Source organism: Petaurus breviceps, unplaced genomic scaffold (genome assembly GCF_028583685.1).
Source record: "Petaurus breviceps papuanus isolate PSGF00001 unplaced genomic scaffold, PetGlider_PUasm1.0 171, whole genome shotgun sequence".
In the NCBI taxonomy this organism is placed as follows: Eukaryota; Metazoa; Chordata; class Mammalia; order Diprotodontia; family Petauridae; genus Petaurus; species Petaurus breviceps.
The window spans coordinates 4,027,239-4,051,275 of NW_027185754.1; the positions used below are offsets into that span (position 1 = coordinate 4,027,239).

The window sequence follows — 24,037 nt, forward strand, 5'->3', positions numbered from 1 at the left end:
ACAGAGGATATAGAGACAAATTGCACAGGAAGCCAGGGTAGTAGGAATATTCAAGTCTATGATATCATATATTCATTAAAGTAAGATGACTTTAGATCAAAATAAAAAATACATTCAAAACTATCTCCTTCAATGTACAAAGATGAAGCTGCTCACAAATGTGCCCAAACAATGTTAAAATAAGGTTTAGTGTAGAATTTAGTATAAAGTATTTAATAAAAGCAGTATTTCCAAGTGAGATTCAAAAAATCAGATTTTTAACTATTTGTGTGTTTTGGGGGCAAATCACTTAAACTCAGTTGGAACTCAGTTACTTTTTCTGTTTAAAAAAAAAAGAAAAAGAAAAGGAAAGAGCTAGACTAGAACTGAGATGCCAAGCACTCAGCCCCCATGCCACATGTGGCCCAAACCAGATTAAAATGCAATTTGGAAATATTTAATAAATATTCAGTAGAATACAGATGTTAATACTTGGTTTTCTAAATCAATATTTGGCAGATAGGGATTCTTATGTATGGTTTAGTGGCCCTATTTCCATTTGAGTTTGACACTACTGAATTAGATAAACTCTAAGGACCATTTCAGCTTCTAAATTTATGCTTTCATAACTGGCTTCTTTTAGTATTTTCTATATCTGTATATATTACTGTCCAATATTAAAAGACTGGGCAAAATGTGGAAATTCTCAAGTTACCTGTTAAGGATTCTATAGAATATGATGTTGATTTTCTTCTATTCTTTTGTTGAAGTCTCTTGCCAGTTTTCATCATGTTTCTCAATTTAGGGGTCAGAAGAGTTAAGAGTGTTAAGTTCTGATTCTGCTATTTATTTACTGTGTGACAACAGGCAAGTCACTTAATCTCACTGAGTCTCAGTTTCCTCATTTGTTAACATGGAGATTAATAACACTGGCATGATATATCTTATAGGGCTGTGTAATGGGAATGGGAATATGAAGATCTTCCCTGCTCCTTATCAAATAGCAGGGTGTGTGTGTGTTCTCCTTGTTTACCTTTCTAAGTCACTGTTGCATCTCGTAATTGGAGGTTGAATTTTCCATTGAGTTCTGGCTTTTTTATAAAAAAGGTCTGGAACTCTGTTATATCATTGAATGACCATCTCTTTGCCTGGAAGAATATGCTCAGTCTCGCTGGGTATGTGATCCTTGGTTGTAGCTCGAGCTCTTTTGCCCTCTGGAAAATTGTATTCCATTGCCTCTAATCTTTCAGTGTAGAGGCTGCCAAATCCTGTGCAATCCTCACTGTGGACCCTCAATATTTGAATTGTTTCTTTCTGGCCACTTGAAGTATTTTCTCTTTTATCTGGTAGTTCTGGAGTTTGGCCACAACATTTTGAGGACTTTTCAGTTTGGGATCTCTTTCAGCAGGTGTCCGGTGGATTCTCTCGATTTCTATTTTACCCTCAGGTTCTAGTGTCTCAGGGCAGTTTTCCTTAACAAGCTCTTGGAGAATGTTGTCCAGGCTCATTTTTTCTTCATAATTTTCTGGTAGGCCTATGATTCTCAGATTATCTCTCCTGGATCTGTTTTCCAGGTCAGTTATTTTTTCTTTGAGTTATTTTACCTCTTTTTCTAATTTTTCATTCTTCTTGTTTTGCTTGACTAATTCTTGGTTCCTCATAGAGTTATTTGTTTCCATTTGGTTAATTCTAGTTTTTAGAAAATCATTTTCTTTGGTTAATTTTTGGAGCTCCTTTTCCATATCATACACTTTTCTTTTTAGAGAGATGTTTTCCTCATTATAATGTTTTTCTAATTCTGCTATTTTGATTTGGAGAGAATTATTCATTTTGTCTTCTATCTCTCAATTTGTTTTCAAAGTTCCTTTTGATCTCATCTAGGAGAGCCTTCTGTGCTTGGGACCCATTCCCTGTTGAAATTTCAGCTTTGGGTGTGGAGTCCATATTGTCTCCTTCTGAGGTTGGTTCCTCCCTCTGAGAATAGTAGGACTCCAGAGTCTTTGAATTTGTAGTCTGCTTTCTACCTACCCATTTTGAGGCAGGGTCCTAGCCATGCCCTTCCTCTAGGATCCCAAGCCTTTACTGTAGAGGGTTTTGCCCTGGGGCAAGAGTTACTATGTCTTCAGGGTCAGAGGGGGAGTTTGGAGCAAGTGAGGTTCACTCTGTCATCCTGGACTTTGGAGGTCCTGAAAAGGGCTTTTTTTTTTTTTTTTAATTTCTTGGCTATGAAGTGGTAGCCCCAGGAGTGTTTGCTGTCCAGGACAGGGTCCCCTGTATTTGCTTCTTACCTTGCTCTTTCCAGTCCCAGTCCTTTGGTGATAGGCCTGGTAGTGGACCTTGTGGTTGGTGGGAAGACTTGCCCTCAGAGCTGATCAGGCTCCTTCAGGGCCTGCCTCCTCTTCCCTGCTCCTTAATAGACCTAAGGAGGAGTCTGAAGACCCTCCCTGCTGTGAAGATACTCCCTGCCCCAGGAGAGGCTGAATGTAGTCACATGGAGCCTGTGGTGGGAGGAGTTTGCTGAGGGGAAGCAGAGCCCACAGAGTCTGACAATTGGAGACAGTTGGGGACTGAGGAAGCTCATTAAAGGGATAGAGAATTTTGTGAGTAAATACTGATCTTGTATTAAGTTTGCAAAAGGGAAGGCTAAAGGATGCTGTGGCTCAGAATTATTGTGGCTTCTGAATATCTTTGGTACTTCGGCTTACTGGTTTTGTGATTTGGTTTTCTGGTGTACAAATAAATACTTCAACTTTATCCTTTATCTGGAGAGTCTGGCAGATTTTGTGATTGAACGTCATGCGATACTTTTAGCCATGGTCTTTATCGTGACCATTGTCAATACTGCATTGGTGCTACATTTGGCAACGAGAACGGGATCGTAAAATATCAGACCTCTAGTTGTTAGCAGAAGGGGTTTAGAAGAAAAAAATGGCTATCCCAAGATGGGAGGATTTGCCTTATGCCTCCCTAGCAAGAGAACTGTCTAAAATTACAGGACTCTGTGAAAACTGGGAACAGAGCCTGCAGTAGGGAGAAACATGTTTGCAAAGAATACCAATAAAACCTGGGAGAGAGCTGGAGGCAGTGTGTAGAAGAGGCTGGGTTTTGCTGATAGACTACCATAATGTGTGTAAAAGCAGGGACAAGCTATTCCAAGAGTTGGCTAAGTGCCAGAATTCGAGCCCTCCTTTAAAAGAGCAAACTGAGTCTTGGGTGGTAGAAGAAAGAACTGGAGAGTCTCTGGAAGAAGAGAGGGATGTTGTAAATTTGGCTCAGAAAAAGAAGCAAAAAAGTAACAGGAGGAAAGTTCATACAGCTTTGGTAGAGTCTGAACCTAGTTGCTTTGAAAAGACTCCCAAGAAAGTCCATGTTATACAGAATGATACAATCTTAGGTGATACATTGTTTCATAGCGAAGCTGTTACAGGGGCTGAAGCACAAGCCTATACATTGAGAAGAAAACAGGAGAGTCAGGGAGGACGTGCAGTATTCAAGGAGATACTTGAGGATTTCAGTCAACAGATTACTGATCCTTTGAGTAAATTCACCCAAAGGATGGGAGAATCCTTTGTGTCTTGGATGGTAAGAATTACTGATGATGGGGCTGCTGGGATAGTGCTAGATAAAGTGGACTGCTTTAAATTTATAAGTATTTGCCAGAATCCTTTTGTCCAGCAAGCTTTTAGACATTTTCATTTGGCAGGAGGTAACAATACGACCCATCTGTTAGCTTTAGCTGCTAATGGATGTAATAAAATGTATCCTGCTTATTCTATGTGGCCTAGTAGAGACAGACCCTGGAACTCACTTAGAGACTGTATGAGAAAGCTGAAAGAAGAAGTAATGAAAACTTCTATCATTGGTGGGGATGCAGATAAGCATCATGAAATCCCCTTAGCAGTTCCTCATAGAAATATCATGGTGAAGACAGCTCCTCCTGCTTATGAGCACCTACTTCTGACTCTACCAACTGGTGAAATAGGGAACCCTCTTTCAGAGGTGCTGGATAAGATTTCATAGCTAAGTGACTTAGGAGAATGGGAAAAAAATAAATTTCCTTGTGAGAGAAGAGTAAATTGCCAGTGGATTCAAAGTCAGAATAGATTGCCAAGAAAAGAATTGTTTACTGCTCTATTGCGAGCACGGGTTGATTTTAGAAAAATTGATGGTATTCCAACTAATGAACTATATAAAAGGTACCATGAGGAAGGGCTTAACATCAGACAAAATAGAGAAGTGAGAACTGCCCCTACAGATGCTCCTGAACCACTGTATCCAAGTTTGTCACACCTTCAAGGGGACTCAGACTAAAGAAAGAGCTGGGATAGGTGGAAATGGTCAATATGCTGAACTTATGGCAGTGTATTAAGTCACTGGAATAGAGCAAGGAAGACAGTGTTATATATTCTACCGAGAATGAAGTTATAATAGTGAGTTCATGGATTCCAAAGGCACAGCTCACCCAATATTTGTCTCTTTTTGACTTTTTGTCTGATAACTTGTTTGTGAGGTTTGTTTTCTACAGCTTTGGTACTCTCTACCTGCAGATGCCTGATTGCTTAAGCCAGATGTCTTCCCTTGTACATGACTGTGATATGCCACTTCTGGACTTGGCATCAACCAAGTTCCAGAGGGCAGCTAAAGAAATGAACTCTCAAATGGGACTTCTTGGGGCAGGGACAGGTTTACATACAATTTCAGCTTGAAGTAGCTTTAGAGAAGAGACCTTTGCCCTTTACCCCAAAGATTATGAGGCCCATTTATTTGAGGGGGGAAGGATGGGGTGCTTGCGCCCAAGCCCCCATCCTAAGCTATTGTTTTATGTGCAAAGTTTTTCTATTATCCCTGTTATATTGTTGCAAAGTTGTTGATACCAGTTTTTCCACCAGTTACCCTTAACTCTCATTTATTGTTAAGGTATTTTTGCTATGTAAGGGACATGAAAGATCTTGGGACTGAATAGAAGGGAATGGGAATATGAAGATCTTCCCTGCTCCTTAATAGACCTAGGGGGGAGTCTAAAGACCTTCCCTGTTGTGAAGATACTCCCTGCCCCCTGAGAGGTTGAATGTATTGCATGGAGCCTGTGGTGGGAGGAGTTTGCTGAGGGGAAGCAGAACCCACAGAGTCTGACAGTTGGAGAAAAATTGAAGACAGGTGCAGATAGTTGGGGACTGAGGAAGATCATTAAAGGGACAGAAGAGTTTTGTGAGTAAATATTGATCTTGTATTAGTTTGCAAAAGGGAAGGCTAAAGGATGCTGTGGCTCAGCATTATTATGGCTTCTGAATATCTTTGGTACTTCAGCTTACTGGTTTTGGGATTTAATTTTTAGAAATAGGGATATCATTCATACGTAAGGATCCCTATATGCTGCACACTGACTTAGTTTTAAAAAATGTATTATTTGTGTTTTATTGAATAGCTATTTATTTTGCTAAATATTTCACAATTATACTTTTATCTTTCATACTTGGAGAATGTGGTGGGCCATGCATTTGACACTCCCAATCTAGTCCACCTGCTCCCATCATTTTACAGATGAGGAAAGAGACCCAGAGAAGTTAAGTGACTTATGCAAGGTCACACAGAAGTAAGTGACAGAGGTTTACTTGAACACAGGTCCTGACTTCAGGACCAGTACTCATTCTACTGTACTATACAGCCACTCTTCAAACATTGAAGAGTAGAAGGATTGCTTTGTTGGAGTAAAGGTCCATTTGGAATAGGATGACATAAATTTGTCATGGCTCCATGACTTCTCCAGTACTATTCAGCAATATGTGGTACCAAAGAGGAGTGGGGTGGATTGTGGGAATAATCTGTGTTGGGGTTTGAGAAGGTGTGAGCAGCAATAGGAGAAAAAAACCTTTTTAGAAAGAGAAGAAATGAGTACAAACTTCATGCAGTTATATATTTAATTATTTGGAGGGTTTATCGTTAAGTAAAACATAATAAAGCTTGTATTATATTTACCCCCTCAAAATCCCACCATTTAGTTTCAACCAGCTGAGATAAATTAACCCAGAACAGTAAATTTAGTTTTCAAGAATCATCCAAATGCCCAGCCTATGTTACAGAAACCAGCAACCCACAACTAGATAAAAGAGCAACTACGTAAGTTTGGGGCTTTTTCAATGTATCCATTACTTGTGTTGATTTTTTTTCTCTTTTAAAGAATAGTTTGTTAGAAGAGATGGCTCTCTGGGAGGGGGAGGAGAAGGATATTGGAGATACCAATGATGATGTAAGAAACAAGACATAAATGAGAATTTCTATACATATGTACATATATACAAGTGTTTGTTTATGTGTGTTTGTGATAGTAATGGAACATAAAGATTCCCCTGTATTGGCTTGGTTTTCAAACTGATTGTGTTAAAACCCAGAGCTTGTTAATCCCACCTGTGGGATGGACTTGTTGATGTGAAAAGAGAGTCCTGAACTGGGAGGAGCTGGTGACTTAGATTTGGAGAGACAAGAGAGAGTCAGAAGAACTTTTTGGAAGCAGCACCTCGTGGAGGCAGAGAGAGACTGATAGAATTGCTGGGGGCCACTTTGAATTGCCCTGGACTTTTGAGACCTGCCCCCTGAGCTGCCAAGAACTGAGGAGATATGGCTGTTTTGCTGGTACTTTGTCTGTTTTGATGTTGTTTTGCCAGATTTGTCCACTGGTGAAAGACAATCCTGTTGAAGAAGTCCTGGAACCTGGCTGTTGGCTAAGAGCTCCTGAGACTGTCCTGCAGACAGAGAGTGAATACTGTCCACTGGTGAAGGACAGTGCTGTTGTTGCAGGGGTCTGGGAACCTTGCTGTTGGTTCAGAAGCCCTGAAGAAGGATTTTCTTGTTGTATGTTTACAGAAATCCTGGGTGAGGGTTTTGCTAATGTTTTCAGGGGTTCTAGGACTGTTCTGCAGACAGAGGATGAATTAATGAAGAGACTGGCAATGTATCTTGTAGCCTTGCTAAGCTTTGTCTCCCCAGGAACAAAGATTGCTGAGAACTTGCCTTGAGTCAAGATGAAGAAAAGACCTCCATTTGGGTATTAAGTGCTGTGCTTAAACTTGATGTAACTCTGGGGTAGATTCAATTGTGATCCAGGGGTGGGGAACTTTTGACCTTTTTGTGTTCTATGGTTGAACAAATGAATGTACTTTACTTATGTTTGGAAACTAATCTCCATTTGAGAAGAAGGGCTTTGTGGTGGACTAAATGAAGGTACAGCCTAGGGGTGGAGTAGTATTTAGAACAGGGACTTTGTAATTGATTGAATGAATGGAAGGTCCTGGGGTGGGGTAGCACTTGGAGATTATTTAATCACACTTAGTAAATGCTGTATTTTGAATGATGTCATATTTTGATCTTCTCCATTCTTGGTTGGTCACTGAATAAAATGGAGAGCACCTATGCTGGTATTTTGAACCTTGGGAAGTTGCCTTTCCTTGGCACTACATTACATTACAGTGTTATGTATGCAACTACAACTAAAATGTGATTTTAGGTTTCTTGCTTGGAAGACACCTTGTCCATGGGAGTCATCTAGTCCAATACTGTCATTTAAGAGATAAAGAAGGTGAGGCACAGAGGAGTTTTCCTTCTCTAAGATCAAATCATAAGGTCAGAAATCAACAATGGTCTTGAATTATCCTTCTACAGGAAAGAACCTAACTTTATTATGGATAAAAAAAAAAAACAGATGTTTGTCTAATTTGATATAAATGCAACACAAAAGTGAAAGGAATTGTGAAAAACAATAATTTAAATAATTCTATGACCCCCCCTTCCTTCAAGAAAAAATGTTTGAAAATATTGAAAAAATTGAAAATATTTTCCTTTACCCTAGCAAAGAGATACCTACAGGAAGGAGAAACCAAACCATCCCGTTATGTGACTTACACAGAGTAATACAGTCAGAAAGGCTAAAGAAATATGTATTTCCTAACTTTCTTTCTCTCTTTTTTTTTTTGCCTTTTGGAAGGCAATTGGGGTTAATTTACTTGCCCAAGTTTACACAGCTAGTTTTTTTGTGTGGGTGTTAAGTGCCTGAGGCCTGAACCGAAGAACTCAGGTCCTCCTGACTCTGGGGCCAGCGCTTTACTCACTGTGCCACCTAGCGGCCCCTATTTCCTAACTTTCAAGCTAATTTTGTTTCCTTCTTACTCAGCTTCTCCCTATTGCTTGCCGTCTATCTGAACATATGATAGTGTGGGGAGCTAATACTTCAGAAAGGGATGTGATAAATGTCTTCCAATGTTTCTTCTGTGAGATAAAAGAAACCACTGTTTCATGTTACAATTTCAGCATGAATAAAGACATGAACTTAAGCAGACTGGAGATAGTTCAGAGATACAGTCAGGAAACAGATTTTGTAAAAACAAGAGAATAACTTAGATTTGGGGTAGCTAGGTGGTGCAGGGAACAGAACACCCACCCTGGAGTCAGGAGAACCTAAGTTCAAATCTGACCTCAGACACTTAACACTTACTAGCTGCTGACCTTGGGCAAGTCACTTACCCCTAAATGCCCTGCCTTCCCCCCTCCAAAAAAGAAAGAAAAAGAATAACCTAGATTCATATACCTCATGCTAATATGGTACTTTTTTTAAACTAAAAACTCTATTGGTAAAAAGACTGAAGGGACATAATTTGTTTTTTGCCCTTTTTTTAGAGGGGAGAAGGCAGGGCAATTGGAGTTAAGTGACTTGCCCTATGACACATGGCTAGTAAGTGTTAAGTGTCTGAGGCTGGATTTGAACTCAGATCCTCTTGACTCCAGAACCAGTGCTCTATTCACTGTGCCACCTAGCCACTCCAGGACACAAATTTTAAAGTAACTTTCCTACTTCACTCAACAACTTAGCCACTGAGGGAGGACTGACATCTAGAGCCATTAAAATAATGATACGTGTGTAATATGTGTATGTACACACACACACTCACACATTCACTCACTCTTCGTTTGATCCTTACCACAAAAATCCTGTGAGGTAGGTGTTATCACTGTCTTAGTACTACACAGATAAGGAAATAAAGACCCAGAGGAATTAAGTGATTTGACAGTATCACAGAGTACTAAGTCTCAGTGGCAGGATTCAAATCCAAGTTTTCCTGTTTTCAAGTACAGTATTCTTGCCAACAATCATGACATTACTTGAAAGCAATGTACACTGAAATTATACATACCTTTCTGGCATTTCTTCTGTTAATCAACTGAACACGTTCTTCTCCAGTGAGGCTATTAACATCTAATTTGTTGGGGTTTCTGCAGCGATGTCTTTTTTGCTTAGGTCTCCCATCATGAAGCTGAATTCTCTAAAGTACAATATATTAAAATTCTTCATTGAGGATCATTGGACAAGGCACTCTGACAATTCATTTCAGAATTCAAAGGATTAACAAGACACTTTTCAGACACTTCTTTCTTTCTATGTCAAGAATGTGATTTCATCTGTGTAGGAAGTTCTCTGGTGAGGAAACTCCCTCTATCAATGCAAATCTGTAACTTCTCCTCTGCAGTGAATACTCAGAACTGCCTGGTAGCTGAGAATTTAAATGACTTACCCAGGGTCAAACAACTAGTCAGAGTGTGGCTTGGATCCAAATACTCTCTCTAGTGACACTACAACATGCTACCCCTCCCCATATTTCCTTAATGAGAATTTGGCATGAATAGATCAAAGCACAGAAGCAGAAATACCACATATCTGAAGAACTTAAGCATTAAAGAACATTGCAAAGTGCTCAGTAATGAGTGTGTAGGTATAGATAACTGAACAGGGCAAGACTACATTACTGTATTTTCCACAGAATCAGAGAATCTTAGAATTAGAAAGGACCTCTACTCCCAAGGTTGGTAGAAATGATGATTTCTCTTTGGCATTAATAACTAATTACTGTATTAGGACCAAGTTTTTTCCTCCCTTTTCTACTTCCTCATCCAGAAACCAATCAATGTGTGAAATCTTAGGCAGAGATTTACCCAGGACAAGATCTAATTATATGATATAGTAAAAGAAATTCTAAGTTTGGAGTAATGGACACTTTCTTGCTCATTGTGTTTGCTTAGATAGGTCTGGGAAAATGCAGATTTTCCCTTTTATCAGAAAGGTGATATGGCAATTGATGTCTCTTTGATCAAGATTTGGGTGATCCAAGTCACATACCCCAACACATCACTGTAATATAGTCCAGCCTCTCATTGTAATACTCATTTTCTCATTAACTGTTAACCTATCAGAGTTGATTGTCACCCTTCAGGAATATCTATTATATAAACTGTGAACCCACCCCCATGAGTGGTCTTTGCTAGGTCTAGGAGAGACAGCTAAGTGACCATCCTTACATTAACAAATGTGCTGGCCTTATTAATAAAATGATTAAATTACCCAGAAACTATGTCTCTCAAACCTTTTTAAATGTCACAAAGCCATCTATTCCAACCATAACTTAATTCTAATCTTCTCTATAACATTCCTAACAAGTGGTCATCTGGCCTGTACTTGAAAGACCTTCACTGAAATGGAAGTCACTAACTCCTGAAGGAGTCTGTTTACTTTTGGGATAGCTCTAAAGTTAAAAAGTAGAATAGCTTGTCCAAACTTCCAAAGAAAAAAAAATATTTAAACACTTTGAACTTGGCTCTTTTGAGCAACTCAAGAGAAAAAAATTCAGAAATACTCTAAAACTTAATGTTTAAGAGTATTTTGAAAATACTAGGATGAGGACAATTTTATTATCAGGAATACAGTCAACTTTTGTAATGGTAATGAAATTTAAAGACCCCTTGGTATTAGAAAGCTAAGAGGTACTTAGCACCTAGTTCAAATTAAGCCTCTGTTAAAGAAACAAAAAAAACTCCAGTTGCTGACTTAACTGAAAGGGACTAAAAAGGGAAGAGCTGCTTGTGCTTTCCATTATCTTTTTGCATCTGCAAGTTGAAACAGCATTCCTGAGTCAGGTGAAGGGTTAGGCTGAATGAGGCATAATGCAAAAATCAGAATTTAACCAGGAGGCTGAAATTAATCCCTAGTAAAAATACTCCTACTAAAGTCCTATTTAAATAGATATCTCATTGTGGAATAGGAGTTGAATTCTAGATTTCCAATGGCTGCAACAGGAAGATGCAAACTCTGCCATGTCCAATCAAGGTTATACAAATCTGTAATGGTAGAGAGTGTTCCCTCACAGCAAATTTCTTATATCAGTGGAATCACAAGACTGGTTCCTGCCCCCTCCCCCAATAGTTCTCCTAAAGTAAAACAAACAAACAAACAAACAAAAGCAGCTAAGGTAACTAGGCTACAGAAGGACTGATATTTATATTAGTAAAAGAAGTATTCACATTGAGTATATTATAGATCTTTTGAAATAATGAATTCTTCAAGTAGGAAATACACTACTGATAATACAGAATTATCAGCACCTACCAATATAGGAAAAAATTCTAGGGGTTTAAATATGAAATTATAAGAAGCAATACTAACAACATTATTAGTTCTTTGGTACTGAATTTTTCCTTCAGAAAGTCTTCCACTCAAATAAATTCATTTCAATTCAAAAAGCTTTTATTAAATTAGCTTTATATCTTTGTTGGATTTTAATAGGAAAGTACTGTCTGAATTTTATTATAGATAAAAGCCATCTTTAGTAAGTGGGGTACTCTACTGCCTTCAGGAAAATTAATCAGTAAGCATTTAGTAAATTCTTACTATGTACCAAGCACTGTGCTAGAAATGATAAAAACGAAACAATTCCTGCTTTAAAGGTGCTGGCACTCTATAGAAGAAGACAACATATGCATATATACAAAATAAAGGTAAAGTTTTTGAGGGGGAAAGGCTCTTGAAAAACTTCATGTTTTGTTGGAATAATTGAGTTCTAGGGTCTCAGCAAGGCATGAGTATTAACTAGTACACAGTGGGCAAGGGATTCAAGAGCAGAGAGTAGAAGGTGGCACCTGAGTTTTGAAGGAAATATGGCGAATTACAAGAGGTAGAGGTGAAGAGAGAGTACATATTCCAGTCAGTGTAAAGTCTCAGAAACAGGAGATGGAATGCTGTGGCTGAGGGACAATAAGAAGGCCAGTATGAATGGACCATAGAAGGAGGGAAGGAGTGTAATGAATAATGATATAGTGAAGATAGGTTTCGGTCAGGTTATGAAAGACTTTAAAAATCAAACAGAGGGGCTTCTATTTGATCCTGGGTGCAAGAGCCTCTGGAGTTTGTGGAATAGAGGAGTAACATGGTCTCATCTGCATTTCTGGGAAATCACTTTGGCATTTGTGTGTAGGATGGATTGTAGAAAGACTAGGGACAGGAAGACTGATTGGGACATTATTACAATACTCTAGGTGAGAGGTATGATGGCCTGACCAGGGTGGTGGCCATGTGAGTAAAAAGAAGATGAGAGAGGGAGAGAGACTATGAATAGAGAAATGACAAAATTTGACAATTAATTGGTTGTGCGCAGTGAGGTAAAGTGAAGAATCAAGGTTTTGAAACTGAGTGCCTAGAAGGATGATGGTGCCCTTCACAGAAGAAACAGGGAAGTTAATAAGAGGAAAAATATCAATTCTGTTTTGGATATGATTAATTTGAGATGCCTATGGGACATCCAAATGGAAAGGTCTGATAGGCAATTGGAGATGTAACAATGCAGCTTAAGAGAGACAGGGGCTAGATATGTAAATTTTGTAATTATCTGTATGTAGGTGATCATAAAATCCTTAGAAATTGATGAGATCACTGAGTGAAAAAATATATACAGAGAACAGAGAAAAGACCAAGAAAGGGCCCTGGAGAATACCCATAGTTAAGAGGGTAGGATTAACCAGCAAAGGACTGAGAAGAAAAAGTCAGACAAGTAAGTAGGAGGAATGAGAGAGAGAGAAGAGTAGTGTCACAAAAACTCAGACAGGAGAGAGTAAGTTTCCAGGAGGGAAGATGGTCAACAGCATCAAAGACTACAGTGGTCAAGAAGGATGAAGACTAAGAAAAAAACTACTGGATCTGGAAATAAAGAACTGGTAACTTTGGAGAGAGGAGTTTCAGTTGAGTGATGAGGATGGAAATTGGGATGGTTGGAATAATCTAGTGCTAGGGTTTTGGCAAGGCATGAGGGTTGACTGGATAATGAACAAGGAATTCAAAGCAAAGTGTAGTGCTAAACTGGTTAACTATAAGAATGAGACTGGAACAGGAGGAAAGTGAGGTCAGAGTATGGGTGACTGATCTAGGAGAGAACAGAGGATTCTAACAGAGGTTCTAATAAGGATGAAGGATAGACTTTGGAGAGGTGAGGCAAAAAAAATGGTGAAATGATAGGAACTTATGATCTAAATTAGGAATTTTTGAATTTTTCAACACTGAACCGGAGTGGGTGATGGTTAGAATCTAGTAGCAGTGTTATTTATGGATATGCAGGTATCTCATTTTAAAATTTGCAACAGCTTTCAAATTCACTTAAAATTTTCATGCATCTTAGCCAAAAAGTGGCATAAGCTACAGATACACAATCCAAAACTGAAACTTAGAGCACTCCAAGAATGATAGACACATTTTTGGTATGTTTAACTTCTTCCACATTCAACTAGAACCCAGGTAATAATAATATATTTCTTGAGGAACTAACACCACTATAAAAACTTTCTTTATATGCACAGATGTTATATGACTTGTTAGTTGTAATACTTATTTTTAAACAACAATTATAAACCCAAAAAAGACTTTAAAAAGTATTGTGATTTTAATAGAAAAATATGTATTTTTGATTCTTCTTATTTTTAAATCATTATGACTCTGAGAAGATGGGAATGTTTGCTTAGTTACCAAGAGTATGGCTAAGTACATAATGAATGCCTCACAATAATCTCAGATTGCTATGCTTCTGACTAATAAAAATAATAGAAATGTATTTAAATGAATCTATTTTTAAATTACTTACAGGAATAAAGGCTCCTAAATCTTCCACATAACCTGGGTGCTCCTTAAGCCATTTTTCTAAATCCTTCCTTTTGGGTGCATCATCACCTGCAAGTCTTGTTCCATCTTTCATATTAATAACTGGAACTGGATTTTCTATGTCAAGTATCCCTTGAGACTGAGTATAAGACAGTGCTGGATTTATCCCTGGAGTAATTTGTGATGTGGTAATGCCTACTGTAACCTTTAAAAAAGACCAGATAAAGACTGCATGTCAAATTCATTAACAACTTTTATTCTGATACTAGAGAAGATTTTGAAGACAGTAAAAGAGGAACGTAGGCTGTCAATGAAAGACCTGTCAATTTTTTCAAATTTGCTTAAATTGTTAAGTATTGTGGTATGCTATATCATAAAATCTAAAAAGTGCATGTGTATATACACACACACCTCGCACACATATATCCTTATTTAATACATTTTATTTTTTCCCCAATTACATGTTAAAACAATTTTAAAAGACTGTTTTCAAGTTTTAAGTTCCAAATTTTATCCTTCCAACTTCTCCTCCCTGCTTCACTTCCCTGAGGTGGCAATTAGATATAGGTTATACATGTGCAATCATGTAATAAAGCATTTCTATATTAGTCATTTTGTACAAGAATCTAAAATGTGTATTATAAATTGTTATTAATTCATGAATCATTATTTTATAAAGTATTCACAAAATAGCAAACAGCTTTGCAATCATAAAGCTAACTTGTGATTAGATTCCAAGTTAACAATCAGGGTAAAAAGTTCTAATTTGGCTGTTACTTACATGATTAGGTGGTTTATTTCTATTTAATAGGAGAACATCAACATCTTCCACATTCTTCCTTCTTCCCCTTCTTTTTTTGACTATGGGCTGGCTATCTAATATCACTCCATTGGCACCAACTGCTGGCTGACTAGAAGTACCTGAGCAAATGGAGAATGCAAAACACAATAATAAAAATCAAGTATTTGGGTCTTGTTTTATAATTTAAAATTGAAACATCCTTTAAAAATTGATTCATTCCATCTTGTATGTCTTAAATAACACCTGGACTAGAAGCTTTCTTAAAAATAATAACATTTATGTAGTACTTTAAAGTTTGCCAAGTGCTTTACAAATATCTAACTTTATCCTCACAACAACCTTCAAGATAGGACCTATTATTATCTCCATTTTAGAGTTAAGGAAACTGAGCCCAGAAGAGATCAAATGATTTGCTCAGGGTCACACAGCTAGTAAGTATCTGAGGCTGGATCTGAACTTTGGTCATTCTAAAGTCCAATGATCTATCTCTTGAGCCACTTAGATGGCAAATCTTATCCCAGAAGAAGTTCTTAGCAAACAGTACTTTGATTTAATCTCTCAAAAAAAGATTACTGCTTACTTATTATCTACTACTTACTTATTATTATATATAAGGCACTATCCTAGGTTGTGAAAAGGACAAAAGTGAATAAAACATAATTTTTGTACTGAAGAAATTTACAACTGAGTACTTCTTTCCTAATAAAAGTAACCAACATTTACACAGTATTTTACAATTTAACAAGTGTTTTCCTTGAAGTAGCCTTGTAAAATAGGTAATACAAATGTTCCCATCTTAAAAATAAGAAAACAGATACTTATACCTTCCCATTTTCTCACCTGCTATATTGCTTTTGCTCTTCTTTGGACCTCTCCATCATGTCTTCCTTCCCCAACTCATCATTGGGAAATATCATTATGCTCCATGATTGAATCTGCCTGGTCCTCTTATCTCCACAGTTACCCTCTGCCCCTCTGAATGGACTCTTTGACTAGAGGGCAGAGCTATGGGCTTCAGGGAATGCATTTAAAGAGTGGTCTCAACCCAGTTTTTCTCCCCATTTCCCACCAGCTGCACTGCTTTTGGATTTCTGTGGATGTCTCCATCATCCCCACTCCCCCTACAAGTGTCTGAGACTTAATTCTTCCCCTCTCCCCTGTTTTTCAGTTTACATTTGTGACTATTTTCCTCCCCTAGATTTTAAGCCCCTAGAGGAGAAGGGACTGTCTTTTTTTTTTTTTATTTGTATGTGTCCCCAGCACTTACCACAATGTCTGGTACATAGTAGGTGCTTGAAAAATGTTCACTGACTAACTGATCTTCCTGGCTGGTTAGGGGTATTCTTCATTCACTTTGCCACAAGCTTCTCAAATCTAATAGTACCTCATTATAATGGTTTGGCAAATGAAACAGTTTATTAAGGAGTTTCTTGCTATAAAGGCAGACTTGTAGTGACCATAGCTGCATTTTCAACTGGCAAGCATTTAACATCCTACCTAATATTTTGCATTGATTCAGGTACTATTCTTGGGTTGACTATACAATCTTAGGAACCTCTATCACAGTTTCATAAACCCACTCTAGATTATATTATAACAAATAATAAGATTGGATGAAAAACATTTCTGAATATATGAAATTACATGAGAATATATAAGGCTGAATAAAAACATTAAATTCTACTGAATTATTCACAGTAGTGAATTTCACTATAAACTATTATTAAGACTGGTTTGAGAACATATTCATTATAGCAAAATATTAGTTGGAATGTCTGGCTAATCTTCCTAACAAACCTGATTTTATTGTGTTAAAAAATCTCTAATGGTTCCTTACTGCCTAAAGATAAAATTCAAGACTAGAACCGAAGGGTCTCCAAAATCTAGCCTCACTGTATTATAATAAAAATAATAACAACAAATACTTTCCTTTATGTGCTAATAGCATATTATGTGCTAGGCATTGTACTAAGTGCTTTACAAATATTATCTCATTTGATCTTTACAACTCTGCAAAATAGGTCGTTATTATCCTCATTTTTCAGTTGAGTAAACTGAGGTAGACACAGGATAAGGGACTTGCCAAAGATTACGCAGCTAATAAGGATCCAAAGTTGAATTTCAACTCAGGTCTTCCAGATTTCAGGCCCATTGCTCTATTCACTGAAACAACCAGGTGCCTGAGGTAACTAGTGGACTTTGAAGCATTTTTTATTACAAGACTAGAACTGAATAAAAACTTTGAAATACAAACACAAGAGTCCAGAGAAATCCAGAATAGGAAATTTTCTGAGCAATTAGAAGAGTTATATCATGACGTTATGCTAACATTCTAATAAAGGGAGAAGAAATACATATTCCTTCAGAATTTTACTATCTTCATAGGGTACAGAAGGAGTTAGAAATAAATAGATCCTGGAAGTGGAATGGATCTGTTATATGAATTTGAGGAGAAAGAGAGAGGTAGGTAAAAGAGGGAATACGCTAATTTAGAAAGGAAGAAGGTGGAACTTGCTATTTTTCATAATTATAGTATAAGAAAAGAGGAATATACAAATATGGAGGAAGGGGTGGGGAGCAGATATTAGCTGGACCTCACTCAAGTGAAACAAAGGAGGGTTAACATACAGTTAGGTACAAATACATCAAGCTCCAAAGGAAAAAGATTAGAGATAAGGAAAGGGAATTAAGAGGAAAGATAATACTAGGGAGGCAACAGCTTCAAGCAAATAAACTTCCCAATCTGGAAGTAGGGCTTAAAGGGGAAAAAAAGAAAAGCAAAGGACTTTAATCAAAGGAGGGGCCTTAGATTGCCTCAGACAATTGGAGAAGAGCAGAACTACCTGGTAAAGCAGTGAGTTTTCTATGATCATTAAGTGTTCATGCAGAAGCTAGATGATAATTTGTCAGGGAGGCTACAGAAGGAACCCCTGCACAGAGTGGAAGCTCAGACTGATGATCTTTGCAGTCTCACATGACTCTCCTGTAATTCTAAATCAGAGGGTTTTAACTTGGGTTCCAAAGGCTCCAGGGGGTTTGCAGACAAGTTTTATTGTGTCCTTATATTTGGATAGGAAAATTATTTTCACTAACCTATCAGTGAAATTAAACATTTCCTTCAATTAAGAATTTTTCAAAAAGACTCTGAGAATGATTCCACAGACTTCATTAGATAAGGGATCCACAATAACAACAATAAGAAAGTTATGAACCTTTGTTCTAATCTGTACTAATGAATGATTCTGTCAATTAGACATTTTTAATGCAAAATCTATGGTTTATATTTGATTTTTTCCTAAAAATATATAAAACTCGGATGAAATTATTTCCCAGGCTAGGAAACTTTATACAATTTGATTTGAATAATAAGTCCAAAAAATAGCAGCACTAAAAGGAGAATTTAGACATAATTTACTAGCTATGTAATCTAGAACAAGTCACATAGCAATTTTGCTCTTCAGTTTCTTCGTGAAATGGGTTTAACATTAGAAGGACCAGCATTTAAGAATACCTCAAAGCATCAATTTTTAGCAATTAATGCTGTGAACATTTTTTAATTAATAAGGGAAAGAAAACAGATAGCATGAAAGTTTTCGTTTCAAAGTAAAATTATAATAAGACCTGTCAGTCTGCCACAAGTCTCTCCCCACTTGAGTCTGTTCTCCATTCAGCTTTCAAACTGATCTTCCTAAACCTATAAAATCTTCCTAGTGTCTGATCATGTCACCTCCTTACTCAATAAACTCCAGTGGCTCCCTTTCACCTCTAGGATCAAAAAACAAAATCCTGTTTGACATTTAAAGCCCTTCATAACCTGCCTTCCCCTACCCACCAACTTTTCCAGTCTTCTTACATCTTGAACCCTCCTGTCCCCTCATGTATACTCTGTGATCCAGTGACACTGGTTTCCTTGCTGTTCCTCAAACAAGACATTCCCATCTCCTGACTCCAGGCAGTTTTCACTGGCTGCCTTATATGTCTGTAAATTTCCCCCCTCTTCATCTCTGCCTCCTGACTCCCCTGACGTTCAGGCAAAATCCTACCTTTTAAAGGACACCTTCCCTGATCACCCTTAAAGTTAGTTAGTGCCTTCCTTCCAATAATTATTTCCAATTAGTACTGTATAAAACTTGTTTGCACACAGTTATTCATGTTGTTTCCCTCTTCAGACTATGAACTCCTTGAGAACAGGGGCTGTTTTTGTCTTTTTTTGTATCCCTAGCACTTAGCACAATGCTTGGTATATAGTAAGTGTTTAATAAATTTTTATTGGCTAACTGGAACCAGGAAGACCTGAATTTGAACTTTATGCCTGACACTTATTAGCTACGTGATCGGGGTAAGTCAATTGATTTCTGTGTGCCTCAAGCAACTGCCTAGGTTTATGCCAAATCACAGCTGGGCTACAATACTCATGGATGGAATCAGTTCTCACAAAGAGAGTTACTCAATATTGATATCATAGATCCTTTATATATTACTTACTATCTACCTCATAGTATTGTTGTGAGGAAAGCACACTGTCAACCTTACAGTACTGTGGAATTATGAATTATAATTCAGTTCAAACCCCTCTCTAATAAATGAGGAATGTGAAGCCTAGAGCAGTGAGGTGAGGTGAGTTGTCAAACAACTGCTTAATAAAAGAGCAGAAACTAGCTCTGTGGTCTAAGTCCAAGTCCTGAGTTCTGTCACTATACAACAGTTACTATTTTTATTAATGTTTAAGAGAAACTAAAAGTGTAAAAGGACTGATAAAAAATTTTCATGTAATGTATTATGAGTAGAATTCTAAAATGATGAGAAAGTTTTATTATTATGGGGTAGTTCACACTTTTATATATGATTTATTTACCTGATACTGGCATGGACTTTGGAAAATTGACGAGGCTGGTCTCTGAAGCATTCTGAAGTTCCCGAAGCCGTGCCAAGTACTGCTGCTGTCCAAGTGAACCATCTTCATTTTCAAATGGCCTTTTCTGAGAAAGTCCTTGCTTTTGAAAAGTCAACTTCAAACCACCTTCCTGTTAAATAAATGTAAGGATTAAGATAAAAACTTACCAAAAAAAACCCATCTCCTTCAAGATAAAGGATTTTAAAGAGAAATTCTACCACAGAAGATCTGAGGTATACTGGAAGAAATAACGAAAAGTAATTATGAAATTATGCCTTTTCTAATTTAAGCCAATTTTTGAACATTTTTGAATAAAAGTCTGTTATAGACATTCTAGCTTAAATGAAATATTCAAGTACCACATAGTTTCAAACCAAAAATTTTTTTCTCATATGATTGCCATACGACTATATCTTCATCCATTAACATAGGCCATTTTTAGAGAATTTTATCACTTTGCATACTGAGTAATCAATTTAGTCATGGACAGTTTAAAAAGTACAGGGAAACTTAAAGTATACCTTATAGCAGGATATACTATGTGTTTGAAGCAGTCAAATGTATTGAGAAAAAATATTGTATCATCAATATATCAAGAATATGTGTTTCCTCAGGAAAGGAATTTTCCCCATTGAAACAGGTCAAAACCTGAGCTCTATCTCAGTAGGCAAGTCAAAGAGACTTGTCTGAGCTTCAGAAGTTGAATGACTTTGCAGGTCACCTTGCTACTAAGAGGCCAGAGTAAGGATGTGAACCCAGGTCTTTTTGACTTCAAGTTCAGTACTTTACTCACTACAGCATACTGCCTGTATGTGTATCCATGTGTCAAAAATGTACCAGATGCTTAAAGACTGCACCACACTAACTTAAGAAAGCATCTCAATCAGCAGGATAATCCTTTTAGTAGAATACACAAGTCCAACATTCTGAATTTGTAGAAGAAACCCAATCCAAATACCGAAAACTAGTGTGCAAAGAATTAAGAGTGAGAGCAGGCAGCCACTTGCAGGAAAAAACATGCTGCACACGGCAATCGCAATCAGGTCCTAGGGCAATAAAAATAAACATACGTCATTGATTTTCACTGTAAACTCCTTTTCTCGTACATGCTTCTTCACCTTTGACATCTGTGTGGACTGGTCACGCTCTTCTCTCACCCCTGCACTTGGGGGAGTCGGGATGCGGGGCTCGCCAGTGTCAGCAGCAGCACCGGGGCTGTCCAGAAGCTTGGTCGTGTAGAAAGATGCCACTGCGCTGCCCTCATAACCTCTCCGAACTGATGGCCACTTTCCTTTCAGGACCGTTTGACATATGCTGTCTAACCGATTGATCATTACCCGATCCTGTGTCACACATGAGCAATTTAAGGATCAGAACAGACTTTTGATGATAAACTTTTAAAGACCCATTAATGGATTTAATTTAGGATAAATGTGTACATATTCAAATGTATGAAGAAGTGTACAGAGCTTCAAAATGCATTTTATAGAAATGTAAATTATCAGGTGAACAAAAGGGGTTAACTGTTGATTACTTGGAATTGGAACCAGAGAGAAAATTTTAAATGAATTAAACCTCCAACTTGGAAACATAGTTTAGTAAGACTAAAGTATAACACAAACACAAGAAGAAAAATAAAATGTAATTTCTTGAAAGTATTTTTCAAGGAATTTTTTTTGGATAATTTCCTTCAATTTTCAATTTTAATTGCTGTCCAAAAACAGCATGTTGTATATAAATGAGTTCAGTAGGGTCATTAATGGACAAATTTATCTTTAGTTAACTATGTCTTTTTTTACTTAACTGAACACTACTACTGCTTTTTATTGTAGGCCTCTGTGCTAGCAGCATAACCATGTCACTGATAGTTAAAATTAAGTCCTTCAGTTATAAAAACCCTGGAATGGGAGTAAAAAAATTCACCAGTTTTATAATGAATATTGTTCTATAGAAGACTATCCAATTTTTCTGACTGGAGAATTACTAAATTCTTCAATTAGAAAAGATCACTGGAATCACTACCAAAGAACCTTTGGAACATGATCTATTAAAAAAAAAAACTAAAACCTTTAACTTTTACATATAAATATGGATAGAGTCTCTGTGTGGTATAACTCGCCTAACAAGTCACTTTCTGTCAAGTCATCTAACATCAACTACTAAAGTGACAAATAACTTGTCTGGTAACAGCTATATCTAGCAGATGTACCCCTAAACACAAGTCTTGTGAAACACATGTTTCTGGAAAAAGCATACAAATTTTGATTTATATATGTATATGTAATCTTAATTTATAGAGGTACCTTTATTTAGGAAGGGTCAGGGGCTTTGCTGTCCCTAGGAAATTTCCTGCCCTGCCCTCCCATTTCCTTCTCACCTCTCCCTGGTCTATCTCTCCCTCTCCACAGTGCTGTCCATCTAGATCAATGTTTTGGAACATATCTGGATTATGGTACTGATCCATCTGTACGTTCTCATCTCTTTCCTTTTCTCCATGCCCTATTTATTAGACCTCATCATCTCAGAGCTTCCAAAATAAAACGTGTAAGACTTATGATAAAAGGCTCTAAAATATTGCTGAATCTTTAGTCCTTTGTGGATCATCTGCTTTTCCTTAGTGTCTAAATGAATAAAGAGAAGGTGTGTGTGTGTGTGTGTTTGTTTGTGCGCACATGTGTTTGTGTATGTAGGGAATAAATTAGAGAAGGTGAAGAAACATTTGCATGACAGCTTTTTAATACAGAATATTTAACAAGCCTTGGTACATCCAGAAGGAAGGGTGTGAATAGGGAGCCAAGCCAGGCTTTAGAACTGTCTGTTAGCATTTCTGCTGGGTGGGTAGACCCACCATTATGTTTCTTTAATTCTGAGCCCCCATACCAGTTGCTCAATGCTATCTGTAAGACTATCTTAACTCCTTACTGTCAATGTCCTTGCTGACAGAGGTAAAGTCCCTGATTATAGCATCATTGCTAGTGTCACGGAGCTGGAGATGTAAATTCTTACTTTAAAATTCAAGGATGGAAGAAAATGTGTTCTTGATTTCTAAAGTTCCAAATTTTTATGCAATTTTCCAGAGAGACAAAGAATCACTAGTATATATGGTGGTTAGGTTCTTGAGTACTATTAGTAAGGCACCTTCAGGTACATTTTAAGTTAAGTTGGCTTTTGTGAGCTGGCCTGAGGAACCTAATTACCATGTATAAATAACATTATTTCTATTAAAAAATGTGTTCTAAGTTCCAATAACCAATTTACAGATGAACTTTTAGAATGCTACAATTTGAAGACTACCTATACAAATCATTTGCATGTATAAATATGTATATTTTCAACAATAACTTGGGGGGGGGAGTGATTTCGCATTTCTATGCTTCTTGTTACCCTCAAATTATCTGTCAAGTTTTTAGGCGTTGCCTTATTCTATAAAACAAAATGAAAAAAAATCTAATATTAGAATTTCAAATAAAAATCCAGAAAAATGAAGGTATCATTTATTAAATTACCTTTGGCCAATAAGAAGCAGCCAGCATGTATCCACCTTGTAGGATGTAAGCAGAATTTGGAGTTCCGTTGTTCATCTGAAAACTATCCTGGGTCTCATCTTGTATAGTGCTCAGGGATGCAACACTTTCCTCATCATATGATTTCATGTGAGTGGTGCCTTCTGCTAATAATAACAGTTATTAGTATTATCTACCTAAATACATAAGTGTACACTGTAGGTGTTTAATAAATGATTGTGGAATTGAATTAGATACTTTATAACCATGCTTATATTTAAGTTCTCCTTGTAACTTGTAAGAATTACTTGAAAAGAAAAACAAAATTCAAAAGGAAAACCTAATGCATGGTTTCTAAAAATGGTATTTCCCCTAGGAAATTACTATTTCCCCTAAGAAAAATTACTTGTGATATGGCCATTAAGAATAACTTCTCTTTTTTTATAAATCTTTGAAGTTGGTAAGTAGTACTTAAGTTGTTAAAGATTATTTTCCACGTGCATTCCATTGGTTACTCCTATTTCTGGAATGTTTACAATAATTAAGATATTCTTAGAAAAAGACTATGAAGCAGTAGTCACATTAGCATTACCAATAAGCAACAATATTCCTTTTCTGCTACTGAGTTCTGAGAATATGGTTTTTGTAGTGCTTTTAAATTCTACTGGATAGAGAATATATTATTACTGTGTAGACTCATTGGCTTGAACATTGACTTTAAGAGCTGGAAGAGGCCTTAGAGATCATTTAGTTCAACTCCATCATTTTACAGAAACAGTGAAGCAACTTGTCCGAGGACACAATGTTAGTAATTGGCAGAGCCTAGAGAGGAGTAAGAGTGTCCTACGTTTCCAAAGCCAATTCTTTTTCAATTGTACCATATCGCCTGCCCATTATCA

The 24,037-nt window shown here is 37.1% G+C and overlaps 1 protein-coding gene across 17 annotated transcripts in view; it reads right to left on the reverse strand.

Annotated features, from left to right (window-relative positions):
- The window catches only part of CHD9 (chromodomain helicase DNA binding protein 9), a 254,078-nt gene that overhangs the window by 4,848 nt on the left and 225,193 nt on the right, over positions 1 to 24,037 (reverse strand). For 11 of the 17 annotated variants that reach the window (XM_069082490.1, XM_069082491.1, XM_069082494.1 and 8 more), the window contains 6 exons: positions 23,142 to 23,305; positions 20,706 to 20,978; positions 19,597 to 19,765; positions 14,721 to 14,860; positions 13,923 to 14,144; positions 9,162 to 9,290 (listed from right to left, as the gene is read on the reverse strand). In XM_069082490.1, the coding sequence (XP_068938591.1) occupies positions 9,162 to 9,290; positions 13,923 to 14,144; positions 14,721 to 14,860; positions 19,597 to 19,765; positions 20,706 to 20,978; positions 23,142 to 23,305 (1,097 nt within the window). The remainder of the gene's footprint in view (positions 1 to 9,161; positions 9,291 to 13,922; positions 14,145 to 14,720; positions 14,861 to 19,596; positions 19,766 to 20,705; positions 20,979 to 23,141; positions 23,306 to 24,037) is intronic. The other 6 variants (XM_069082499.1, XM_069082496.1, XM_069082504.1 and 3 more) reach the window with 3 other exon arrangements.